The sequence below is a fragment of the Taudactylus pleione genome, unplaced genomic scaffold (genome assembly GCF_031769625.1).
Source record: "Taudactylus pleione unplaced genomic scaffold, aTauple2 ptg000154l, whole genome shotgun sequence".
Lineage (NCBI taxonomy): Eukaryota > Metazoa > Chordata > Amphibia > Anura > Myobatrachidae > Taudactylus > Taudactylus pleione.
In genome coordinates, this window is record NW_028284556.1 from 38,588,451 (window position 1) to 38,602,508 (window position 14,058).

Here is a 14,058-nt window from a genome sequence, read left to right on the forward strand (position 1 = left end):
TAACTGCAGACTTTCAGATTTAATTTGAGGGTAATTACATCCAAATCAGGTGAACGGTGTAGGAATTACAACGGTTTCTATATGTGCCTCCCACTTTTTAAGGGGCCAAAAGTAATGGGACTATCAACTCAAAAGTTATTTCATGGACAGGTGTGGGCAATTCCCTCGTTATTTCATTATCAATTAAGCAGGTAAAAGGTCTGGAGTTGATTATAGATGTGACATTTGCATTTGGAATCAGTTGCTGTCGACTCTCAATATGAGATCCAAAGAGCTGTCACTATCAGTGAAGAAAGCCATCATTAGGCTGAAAAATCAAAACAAACCCATCAGAGAGATAGCAGAAACATTAGGTGTGGCCAAATCAACTGTTTGGAACATTCTTAAAAAGAAAGAACGCACCGGAGAGCTCAGCAACACCAAAAGACCCAGAAGACCACGGAAAACAACTGTGGTGGATGACAGAAGAATTATTTCCCTGGTGAAGAAAAACCCCTTCACAACAGTTGGCCAAATCAAGAACACTCTCCAGGAGGTAGGTGTATATGTGTCAAAGTCAACAATCAAGAGAAGACTTCACAAGAGTGAGTATAGAGGGTTCACCACAAGATGTAAACCATTGGTGAGCCACAAAAAACAGGAACACCAGATTAGAGTTTGCCAAATAACATCTAAAAAAGCCATTACAGTTCTGGAACAACATCCTATGGACAGATGAGACAAATATCAACTTGTACCAGAGTGATGGGAAGAGAAGAGTATGGAGAAGGAAAGGAACTGCTCATGATCCAAAACATACCACCTCATCAGTGAAGCATGATGGTGGTAGTGTCATGGCGTGGGCATGTATGGCTGCCAATGGAACTGGTTCCCTTGTATTTATTGATGATGTGACTGCTGACAAAAGCAGCAGAATGAATTCTGAAGTGTTTCGGGCAATATTATATGCTCATATTCAGTCAAATGCTTCAGAACTCATTGGACGGCGCTTCACAGTGCAGATGGACAATGACCCGAAGCATACTGCAAAAGCAACCAAAGAGTTTTTTAAGGCTAAAAAGTGGAATGTTATGCAATGGCCAAGTCAATCCCCTCACCTGAATCCGAATGAGCATGCATTTCACTTGATGAAGACAAAACTGAAGGGAAAATGCCCCAAGAACAAGCAGGAACTGAGAAATTTGCAGTAGAGGCCTGGCAGAGCATCACCAGGGATGAAACCCAACGTCTGGTGATGTCTATGCGTTCCAGACTTCAGGCTGTAATTGCCTGCAAAGGATTTGCAACAAAGTATTAAAAAGTGAGTTAGATTTAGGATTGTTTAGTTTGTCCCATTACTTTTGGCCCCTTGAAAAGTGGGAGGCACATATAGAAACCATTGTAATTCCTACACCGTTCACCTGATTTGGATGTAATTACCCTCAAACTAAATTTGAAAGTCTGCAGTTAAAGCACATCTTGTTTGTTTCATTTCAAAGCCATTGTGGTGGTGAATAGAGGCCAAAAATGAAAATTCTGTCAATGTCCCAATATTTATGCACCTGGCTGTATATATATATATATATATATATATATATATATATACTATAGATATAGATAGATATAGATATATAGATATATCTATATCTATATATAAATATATATATATATATATCTATATATAGATATATCTATAATTATATAAATATATATATATATATATATATATATATATATATATATCTATATATAGATACAGGTTGAGTCTCCCATATCCAAATATCCCAAAATACGGAATATTCCGAAATACAGATTTTTTTTGGCATGACTGAGATAATGAAACCTTTGATTTTTAATGGTTCAATGTACACAATCTTTATATAATGATAGAGTTCTTTGCAGCTCATCAGGTCCCTACCTGGCCTTGATGGGTGCAGCACTGCTGCTGCTGTTTACTGCTTGTGGGCGGCGGTGGGCCTGGAAGGCTTGTTGGCAGAGGGGCTGCTGGGGCGGCCGCGGCGAGGCTAGTCGGATGATGGAACGGAGGACAGGGCGGTGGGCCACGGACCCGGTGCACACCCTCCTTTCCCCAAGTGCAGGCGCAGCACTGCTTCCAGCTGCGATAAGTTAGTGTAGACAGGGATAACTATCTATTTCCTGAAAAGCTGTCATCGCAAAAATGACAACTTTTCGGAATAGATAGTTATAGGGAGGAGGAATGATGAATTCCTCCGGTAATTAGGTAGAACTCCATGCGAGTTCTAAACCTAATTACCTCCAGAGAAAGTTTAGTTATGATGAATAGGCCCCTGAGTGATAAAGAGAGATCTGTTATACATAATCCTATACTGGTCATTTAATTTCCATCTGCATTAAAAGTTTCTTAGCATCAGTGGATAGAATGTTATATTGTGAACATCTTCTGTAACATAGGTCATCCCTATTAGAAGGTGCAATATTAATCTTGGATACAATATATAATAATTGAGACAGACAGCGGCATCCCTGCACACAGCATTTTTTCTAATTACTATTTCTTTCTTTATTCATATAATTTATATTTTTTTATATTATTTTGCAGTCTTTCTTAGGTGATATTTTAATACATATATAATAAAAGCTATATTTTATTTAAATTTTACAGAAATCTCTGGCAATGTGCTAATCAGCGCAGCAGATTGCAGTCCCCATTATTATCAATGGGGACTACGATCTGACCCCTATGTACCAAATTCCAAAAAGCAAAGATTTTTCAGAGTAGTGTCCCGGTAGTTTACACCAACTTCAGATGGTGTAAACTGCTTCAAGCTTATGGAGGCTCCAGGAGCAGGAGAGAGATCTATCAGTCTCTCTCCCGCAGCCTCCGGCCAGCTGCGCTTGCACAGTGTCAGCTTCCCCCAGAGAAGTCTGTCACTTTTGTGAAAGACTTCTACAATTTGCCGGAGACATAACTCGCAGGCACAGCGGTTACTGTACACAGTGGGCATATTTTCATGAAGAATGAAAATATCCCTGGCGATATGGATAGATAATAATCGCGCTGTTCAGCGATTATTAGTACATAGATCCCTATATATTGATTTGAACTGTGATAAATGAAAAATACATAAAAAGCAAGTAGTACAATGTGCTAACTAATGATGCATTTTTCACGCACAATTAATGCACTCAGCGCAATTTAATTAATTAAACTGAATGCTGCTTGTCAAAAACAAAAGAAAGAAAGCAATAGGTAGCAATTCTAATGCAACAATGAAAAAGAACTATATAACTAGACTTTTAGGCCATGATGCAGAACTGAATGCGAGCCAGATATAACTGCTCCCCCATTGAATGCGTATAACCGAATGTAGAAAAGGATACCTTGTGGGCGCTAGAGAATATATGTGATGATACAATTTTTATTTGTGATGATACAATTTTTATTTAAATTAATGCCACTCGCTACCACTCGAAGGAGCTGACCCTCCTATAATGCGTAATAGAATATAAAAATGGAAAGGGATTGTGGAGCACTGACTTTAACTGAACAAATTCTTGCTCAGAGAAGTTAATAATAATAAAACATTTTAATCCGTATACCAATATAAAACGCTACATATAGCTATAATTTCATATTAAATGACAAATATCAAACAAATATAAACACACGAATAAAAAAATAATGTATAAAAAACCCTTAGTATTCACAACATTTAGTAGAAATCAATGAATATGATAAAAAAGAAAAAGATATACTGTATATCAGCTATGTAAACCAGGATTAGTAGTGGCAAAGTCTGTTATGCACTGTCCAGCTTTACTTAGCAAAGCATGTAAGTTCAGCAGCCAAGCGGTTACTAAGTCTGTAGTATAGCAGCAAAATAACAATGTAGTTGGCAGTGTTATTATGGTAACTCATATGTCCCCCTTAATGTTCGTGAAAACCTCCTGTGTTGATCAGACACTGAGGAGTTAGATTAATGTATACCATAAATTGCGTCTAAAGCTGGCCATACACGCTACAATTATCAGGGTGATCCGCCTGATATCCGAGGATATCGGGCGGATGCCCAGTGTATGCCCAGCCGCGGCCGACAGACAGATATTTCCTCCCCCGGGGGCGGAGCGCAGATGTCGGCTAATACACTGTGAGAGAAATCTCACAGTGTATGCCGTGGACATCTGCGGCTGGCAGGCTGCCAGATAAAATGTCTGTCGGTCTGACAGACATTTTATCTGGCTATGTATGCCCAGCTTTAGGGAAGGTAATAATCTCACCCAAAGTACTTTATACTTTATGTACGTTGTACTAAGCCGCGTCTAGTGCTAAAGATCACGGTCTTGCAGTCTGCTCCTGCCGGCTTGTAACTTTACTGCCAGATGCCGTTTTGTCAGAAGCACCTAGCCCTCCTATGTTACATCCTTTTATTTGGTTATTAGCCAATCGGCTATGAATCTGAATTTATAGCTATTTGTAGCATTTTATATTGGTATATGGATTAAAATGTTTTATTATTATTAACTTCTCTGAGCAAGCATTTGTTCAGTTAAAGTCAGCGCTCCACAACCCCTTTCCGTAGAACCGAATGTGTTCATTTGCCCATACATATAGTCTTATGCATCTCTGCAAATGGGCCACCCATATGCGTATGTTTGGTTTGATCGGGACTCACTTGCACCAGACAACAGTTGATGATAAAGATACATTGGTAAATAGGAATATTTACACTTCTGGTAAACTCTGTACAGCCCAACTTTGTGTTTACACCCCCTATCTGAATATTGTCTATGTGAGAATGCCCAATTACGGCCCAGTTATGCCCCTTCAGGTGCAAGCAGATATGGAGCGGAAATGCAATTCCCGTATTTGGGTACATTTGATTCTAGTGCATGGGCAGAAAAAAACAAGTAAGATACACTCCACAAACAGGCGTACATTCAATATTATCAGACCCTTAATATCCAAAAGTAGCTTTGTAAGTGTCCTTATGCAATTCAACTAATACATCTTTTCCACCAAAAACCTGGGTCCGACCTGGGTTTTCAGATATGGTTCCAACCCAGGTCAGACACCATTTACACAGCACCATCAATCTGGGTTATTCCCAGGTCAGCCCCGTTCACACTGAACCTGGATCTGCCCTGCTAAACCACCAATCAGCTCATTTTAAGCATGACCCAGGTCGGATAGCTCATTTTAAGCATGACCCAGGTTGGATTGCCCGGGTTGCACCATTTACACTGCACCATTACCCAGGTCCATGCTGGGTCCGGCCTTGGTAGCTATCCGGGTTGGATTGCTGGGTCACTTGACCCGGGTTATTTTTCAGGAACCCTTTTACACTGAGCTGCGACCCGGGTAGACCCAGCAATAACCTAGGTTTTTGCTCTGGTGTAAAAGGGGTATAAGTAACAGTTTACTTTCAAACTGAATCGAGCACAACACAATGTGCTGCAGAATGAAAGGGTTGAATATATTGTGCAATAGTCCAGCGTGCTCTTTCCAAACAGAGATTTATTTCCTTCCACACTGTAAAGCATTTCCTGCTGTAAATTGGTAAACCTCTACTTTTGCTTCAATATATCATAGCAGAACTAACAAATCAATGCACAGTGTACCTAAAGTAAATCAATCCTAAAATCCCCACAATACCAAATTCTCCCTGTTGGTGGCAGCAGCACAACTCCGTTTAATAAAAAGGCAGAAAGTGAACTGTGTGTAACAGAAGCCTATACTTTTACTCTTCCAGTTAGAGGAATTTCTTAACAAAATCAATCCTGGGAAAGCTCTCGAACCTGTCTGTCACCTTTATTTTGCAGTCAAAGTTGATCAATGTTCATAAATGTGAAAAAGAATATAAAAAAGAGGTGTGATAATATAACTTAGCTAATGTTCCATGCAATTATTGCCACCTGCTAAGTGCTTTATAGATCTAACTATGAAAAACGATGTTGACTGTAGATTTAATAGCTTTCACATTTGAATGCAATGTAACATATGCATATTTTGATTTTGGAAGCGGAAACCCTTCATTATCTGTATTTAAATTGGTTGCCTATTTAGTAATACATGGAAATAACGATCATTAAAATAATAATATATTATTGTGGTAAAATAGGATATGGTCAGGAATACATTGTGGGTGCCAGTTTGTTGCCCACCTTAGCAGAAAAAGCAAATATATTCCAGCTTCTGTGGAACTACAAGTCCAAGCATTACCTACTGAAGGTTTTTTTCTCCACACCTGGTGAAAGCCAGGTTGCCCTATTATGCGTTATAGTAAATACAATACGGTTTTCTTTACTGTATGTATACTATAGTATGATTAATTCAGGTTGCACTTTCACTTTTGTATTTGAGAATGTACAGACAACACTGCACTTCCTATGTGACTCATACTGACTGACAAGCCTTTATGGCATCTGCCTGTTTCTCTATCCATGTGGACTGAATCCCTGGATGTATTAACTAGAATGTTAGCAGCATACCATAGTCACATATTAAACAAAACATGCTTTTTAGAATTCGATCATGATAGCACGACCGATGCATATCAGATGGTAATTATTAATGCAGCCAGATGAACATGGAAGTATCCTGGAAGCAAGTCGTGAACTGTGCCAATCACCTACGTTCCATATGTTGAATGGCTGGGCGGCGCAGGACAATGGGGAACGTTCCAATTAGAATTTTTAACGCTGCTGGGGGGAGTTGTCTGCACAGTGACACGGCGACGAGGGAGCCTATATGCTTCTTATCAGGACACGCTCTGAGAAGGATCCAATCAGTTCCCTCCCATCTCCCCCCGCGGCGCGTACGTCCTTTTGCGCATGCACAGAGGGACACCAGAGAGACCTCTGGGTGTTAAACCCGGAAGTCCCTCTAGCCGAGGTGCAAAGGACAGCTCTTATCGGGAGAGCTGTCCTTTGCGATTTAAATCGCATTTCTAAGTACATACTGAGATAATTAACCCTGGTATGACCCAATAAGAGACGGGATGTACTGCATCGCGGATACGATGCATAGTACATCCCACGCATAGAAATGGCAAATATCACACTGACATATTTTGTTTTGAGGTGTTTGTTTAAATAACCCTTTTGTCTCCTGTACTCTAAAGATATTGATATTTTTGTTACAGTGATTTTGCCACTTTATTTAGTAATTTTGTGCTGATAAATATAAATTGAAAGAAATTAAAGACAGATTGTATAAATCTTGATATTTATTTGAATAAAATAAACAAAAAAATAAAGTTTGTGGTTTTCATTAAGTTGGACTTTTTTTGGTGCTTTTCTGGATTGGTTTGGGCTTGTTTTGGGCTTGTTTTTCACTCATCAGTTGCTTGTTTTCCATTTCAGAGTTGGCAACACTGGGGAGGAGGAAGCGGGAGCAGCTAGGGCTGCCTTTTCTCCAAGAGCGATAAACAAGAGAGGATAGAAAAGTAGACTGTGAGAGAGAGAAGAGGAAAAGGGAGCATGACAGACAGACCCTGAGTGCATGACTGGGAAGGAATACAGACAGACACGGGACGGGGGAAGGAGGATCTATCCCATCTGCCGCCTTCTTTTCATTCTCTTTTATGTCATCTTTGGTTGTTTAGTGCTGTTCATATTACTTGCAGAAATGAGCTCTCATTGAGCAGGGGGAAGAGCACCGGGAAAGGAGGAATTCTCTATATTGGAAGAAAGAGGAGAAGGCAGAGAACTTTGATCACGGATCTCAGAGACAGTGGATTACGCCTGTTCTGTGGCCCCTGACAAAATGTTTCTGTGGAAGTAAAAAACTAGGAGGAAACTTCTTTGTAAATGCCTGTGGCTGTGTCATTGCGTCTGTACGCTTAGCCTGTCTGCACAGACGAATATGTTCCGTATAGCTAGCCCCCCACTATAACCTGGCTTTCTCCTTTGGGTTATATTTTATCGGGTGTACAAACTGGACAGGTGATTTCTAACAGCGTATTTCCCTTTGCTGTGAGCATATTGGAATACAAGCTGAGAGGTGTCACAATATTGTGACAGTGTCGCATCTGTGTGTCGCTCTTGCGGCTGTGCGATCCTGAGGAAGGATGTACCTGGCGGATGGGAAGTCGCTGCGTCTCTGGCACCTGGTGGTGGTGGTTCTGACGCTGCTGCCTGCGTCTAGCCGGGCACTGGTTTGTTTACCTTGCGATGAGTCGAAGTGCGAGGAGCCCAAGAACTGCCCGGGGAGTATAGTTCTGGGAATCTGCGGCTGCTGCTTCATGTGCGCCCGGCAGAAAAACGAGAGCTGCGGGGGAGTCTATGGGCTGCATGGAGCCTGCGACAGGGGGCTGCGCTGTGTCATCCGCCCCCCACTCAATGGCGACTCTATCACGGAGTATGAAGTGGGGGTCTGTGAAGGTATGGTGCTCATGTTATACAGTAATGTGCCCTCTATACTCTTCTTGCCATGGAAGGTGGGCATACCTTGTCCAGGTTATATAGTAATGTGTCCCATCTACACTCTTTCCATGCCATGGGAGGTGAGCATATATTGTGACGGTATAGTACTACTGTTATACAGTTACATGCCCTCTCTAAACTATTTCCCTGCAATGAGAGTTGGGCATGCCTTGTTAAGGTAGGGTACTCATGATATACAGTAATGTGCCCTCATTACATTCTTCCCATGCCATAGGAGGCTGGCATACCTTATGAAGGTAGAGTACTAATGTTATACAGCAATGTGCCTTCTGTACACTCTTCCCATGCCATGGGAGGTGGGCATGCATTGTGAAGGTAGGGTACTAACGTTATACAGTAATGTGCCCACATTACACTCTTCCCATGCCATGGGAGGTGGACATACCTTGTGAAGGTATGGTACTAATTTCATACAGTAATGTGCTTTCTGTACACTCTTTCCATGCCATGGGAGGTGGGCATGCATTGTGAAGGTATGGTACTAATGTCATACAGTAATGTGCCTTATGTACACTCTTTCCATGCCATGGGAGGTAGGCATGCATTGTGAAGGTAGAGTACTAATGTTATACAGCAATGTGCCCACGTTACACTCTTTCCATGCCATGGGAGACTGGCATGCATATACAGCTACTAATGATATACAGTAAGGCGCCCTCTCTATACTCTTTCCTTGCCATGGGAGTTGGGCATGTATATACAGCTGTTAATGTTATACAGTAAGGTACCCTCTCTATACTCCTTCCTTGCCATGGGAGGTGGGCATGCATATACAGCTACTAATGTTATACAGTAAGGTGCCCTCTCTATACTCCTTCCTTGCCATGTGGGCATGTATATACAGCTGCTAATGTTATACAGTAAGGTGCCCTCTCTATACTCTTTCCTTGCCATGGGAGGTAGGCATGCATATACAGCTACTAATGTTATACAGTAAGGTGCATTCTCTATACCCTTTCCTTGCCATGTGGGCATGTATATACAGCTGCTAATGTTATACAGTAAGGTGCCCTCTCTATACTCCTTTCTTGCCTTGTGGGCATGCATATACAGCTACTAATGTATACAGTAAGGTGCCCTCTCTATACTCTTTCCTTGACATGGGAGGTAGGCATGCATATACAGCTACTAATGTATACAGTAAGGTGCCCTTTCTATACTCTTTCCTTGACATGGGAGGTAGGCATGCATATATAACTATAATGATGATCTCTCATACCACTGGAATAACCACTGCTGAACTTTTCACTGCAGGAAAATATAATGATACATATGTATTTTATTAAACCCTAAGGCCAAGTATATGAGAGATACGATTTATCGCTGTGATTAGTGTTTATTATCTAGTAGATGAAGACATCAGAATTTGTGACATCATCAATTTCAGGTTTACTATCCAGCATTTTCAGTTTAAGTAGCAGAACATGGTGGTTATTAAAGGTGTATATCTGATTGGTGAGGAGTAAGAGGTTTTATTGCATAATAATTTAATATTATGTAGAATGCAAGCACAGCCAGAGATGGCAATTGAGTGGAATAGTGCAGCTAAGTACAGCACAATTACAATTAATCAGTGAAGGTTGTTACTATAATGCTGAAAGTGTACACACTCACAAACCGTGTACAATTAATAATAGGGTTGTTTGCTGTGCTAGATTGCTGACAGTGTGCCAAATCAGGCACTCAGTAAAACCTGCTGCCAAATATCTTGCAGTGTAGTGTTGTGGTGGCTAATTTAGAAGCAATACTAGGCTCCTGGATCCCAGTTGGCACAGATAGGATGCATCTCAGTGCTTCTGAAGCTTTGTTTTAGTACCAAAGGAATTGACTTGTTTAGTGAAAAGATTTCTAATCCTAAGCATAGATATTTCCCCCCTCCTTTGAATAAGGTGAATGGGGAAACATGAAATAAAAGTGTGCCTGTCGAAAATGCAACACAGGTTATTATGTCTATGGTATGTTACAGGCGATGGTGGTAATGTTAACATATTTATAACACAGGTTGACTTCCCTTGGTAGACTATTTGTTTTAGTGAGATGTTTAGATCTGGTATTATAGAGATTTTGGAGAGTTTATGTGGATAATGAAAGCAGAATCATGTCTGTCCTATTGAAAAGGAAGGTAGGTCAATACACAAGAGATGGGATTGCGACCATAGGTAGCGCAAGGGTGACGCAGAGGTTGTCAAGTGCTTGCTCATTTCTAAAGAGGTTTCAGACAGGAGGACGTGGATAGGAATTCCATAAAGCACAATATGAAACAGTCTACGTTAGTTGAAGAGTGCTAAATATAAAGCATAAATAGTGCTAAACTCTTTCACAATGTGTGTGTGTATATATATATATATATATGTGTGTACTGCTCTACTTGACTGCAGCATCTAAAGACCACTATAGATCCCTTTTATAATTGAATTTGCTTCAAGTGTAGCTGTCCCTCACAATTCTGCTCTGCTTCAGCCTCCAGGAGATAATTGTAACTATCTCTCTCCTGGATAAAGGGGTTCTGTACTTGAACAAAAATGCATGGCGGAAATCTGGGGGCGAGTGTATTCCATTTGGCAAGATCAGGTCAGGAATTCATATATGTATTGAAGGATGGTATGTTGCTGTATTAAGATATACCTTTAAAAATACACATTTCATGGCACATAAATGCTTTTTATTCTCCAAAAATAAGAATAAAAACTTTCTGTACATATAATAATGGTCTTTTTTAACTTAGCTTTTAACACAGCTGGGTGGTAATAATAGAGAGCAGACCACTTGACCAGTGAGAAAAGGGAACTCTGCATGTTCCATATTGCATAAAGTAGGAAACTATAGGTCTATGTCAAGCTTTTAGAAATTTGCCCTAATTAACACATCAACGCATTCTGTTTCTGTACCTGTGAGACATTGAGTAAATAAGCCTTTCAGTCAGTTTTGTGGTGACATTTGGTATGGTTCTGATGTAATTCATATTGATGATATTTCTTATCAAATAATCTTTGTAAGTGCTTTTAACATGGAAATAATAAGGTAACATGGTAACAAGGTGCATCTGAATGGATTTTTTAGCTTCATGCTGTCTTTACCTCTAGACCTTGGTTAAATGCCTGCTGATGCAAAAGGTGCAAAATAGGGAGAGAAAAAACCTAGAATGATATTGCTAAGAGATTTAGGTTCAAAAGGTATTTCATTTTAATGGTACATACAGGGCTCCATGCACAGACTGCAAACATTAGCTCTTCCTGAATAAAGGAAGTTGGAATTGCTTGATGCTATCTATCTAAAGTGATTCCATTTCAAGGCCTCCGTGTCTTGTATTTTAGTAGGAAAAAGTCTCCTGAGGCTTTTCTAAGTCACCAGCAGATGTTTAATGCTGATTTTCACTGCCTTCATCCGTGCTCTGCTGTCAGACTTAAGTCCTTTTCACTGTGCTCTGGACAGTACATGATACATTCTGAATATCATTTACTGCTCCACAAACAGTGGGCATGAGGGAAGCAGCATTCATTTACACTGCCTGGGTCTCCTTCCATGTACTCTACTATTTTTCAGAATTAATCTTGCAACTGATTTTCTACTACATACTGATCAAACTTGACTATTGAATGGTAAGTAACATACATTCTCAGCATACAATTTAAAACAAAGAGAAATTGCATTTAGTGTATAATTCAACCTTTGCATGGTCTATGTAACATATGTAGTTGCCGTCTTATTTATGCTTTGCCCTCATATTATTTGTACCCCTGAATATGGTGGGCAATATACAGCATGCCGCTCTGCTACTTACTCATGCTGTATTCCCTACTTTCTGAACCTATATTAGTGAAAAGGCCTCAGAAGCATCTTTTGAACAGGGACACGGAACAATCAAACTAGCATATGTTTCATACAATTGGAGGTTTTGGTAAATTATCCAGTCATTGTAACATCATCATTCCCCAGTGCTATAGATGGGACTCATTATATTGCAGTATACACTGCACCATAGTTAGGGATTATGTGAAGAAACTGTGCTACCTTTTGTTATCTATGAATAGTTGACCTGATTTATCCCTGGATATTTCAAAATAACTGCATGTTGTCTGTGTATGGTGTACCATGTTTGCAATAAATTCTACTCCATCTGTAAGTGGCTATCGTCACTCTAAACTGTTGCAAAACGCTTCCAGTCATGTTTCTTTACCCATGGGTGTAACTACCATAGGTGCAAGGGGTGCAGCTGCTATGGGGCCCAGAGCTTAGGGGCCCATCTTTCTTCTCAAAGTTACATGTGTTATATACATTTTTCACCATTGGGTTATACTTAGGACCCCTTACAAACTTTTTCTATGGTGCCTTTAAATACCTAGTAATGCTCCTGTCTTCAGTACTTCAGTACACACGACATTCACAAAGAATGGTGCAGGCAGCATATTGCTGTTCATAATAATGCAAAATATATTCCATAATCTTCCACATAGAAATCAAATATAAAAACGTAATGTATCAATGACAAACTGAAATAGTAGGAAAGTGGTTCTGCTCATAAACACTGTCATTCTAAGAGGTCTATTCATTATTTTAATTATCAGGGTCCAAACCCCAATAATTAACATACTAACTCACTGCGAGTGCCAGAGCAATTCATCATTGCTCCGGCGCGGAGACAGCTGATTTGAAAATCAGTTGTCTCTGCGAGCGGCTTCACTGCTCCTTTCGGAGCAGTAAGACAAGTGCGCATGCGCGACCTACAATTCACGCATGCGCACAAGAGCTCCGGCGGAAGGAGCTGGACAGGGGCAGAGGGGTTAGAAAGGATCCCTTTTTCGCGACCTGGGAATCCTTCCCATAGGGAAGGAGCATCTGAAGATGGCGAACGCTCCTGCAATCAAGCTCTGAAAATATTGTATTTTTGAAGCTTGATGAATTCTGTCTCCATACTAGTGTATGGGGACAGTGGGCCATTACGCGTGGGAAAGGTAAATAGGAGATAGCTGTGATATATCCTGCTTTACCATCTTGATGGCCTCATAACTTAATTTCTACAATTGCAGGTGAAAATTGTAATTTTCACCTGCTTTTGTAGAAATTAAGTGGTGATGAATAGACCACTTTGTCTTTAGTTGCTGGGATTTGTAGTCTGACAGGTGGAATTTACCATCAGTAGGTAAGATTTCTAAAACTTGCCGTTAACATGTACCCATGTTATTTGATCTGTGGGAATATGTTTCCTTATCTTTGACCCTGGGAAAGTTTTTTTTCATGATTTTAATAACAGTCCAAGTTTTGGGGCCGATTCAGTTTGCTGCAAGTTTCCTTTTGACTCTCCGTGGGATTTTAGGGTAGTAATATATCCCCATAGAATAAAGGATGTTTTTCCTTCCATAATACCTGGAAGTGCATGGGTCTCTAACAGAAGCTCTTGGCTAACTGAATCTGCCCCTTAGACTTTACAACTTCCCAATTTAAATTGTATTAATATCAGGCTTGCCTACCCTCCCGATTTGGCCGGGAGCCTCACGATTTTCAGATGCCGCTCCTGGCCCCCCAGAAAGGCAGGCAAGCCTCCCGGAAGCCTCCGACCCTCCTGACCTCCCCCCTGAAAAAACTAGAAACCCCCGCAGTGGAGGGGGCCAGCTTCACAATGCCGGAAATAACAGCATTTTGAAGATGGGGCGG

At 40.6% G+C, this 14,058-nt stretch overlaps 1 protein-coding gene across 2 annotated transcripts in view; it reads left to right on the forward strand.

Annotated features, from left to right (window-relative positions):
• Positions 1–7,344: 7,344 nt before the first annotated feature.
• CRIM1 (cysteine rich transmembrane BMP regulator 1) overlaps positions 7,345–14,058 on the forward strand; it is an 836,765-nt gene continuing 830,051 nt past the window's right edge. Inside the window, exon 1 of one of the 2 annotated variants that reach the window (XM_088474447.1) lies at positions 7,345–8,343. In XM_088474447.1, coding sequence (XP_088330573.1) covers positions 8,031–8,343 — 313 coding nt within the window. In that variant the 5' untranslated portion in view covers positions 7,345–8,030. The remainder of the gene's footprint in view (positions 8,344–14,058) is intronic. The other variant, XM_088474446.1, reaches the window with a different exon arrangement.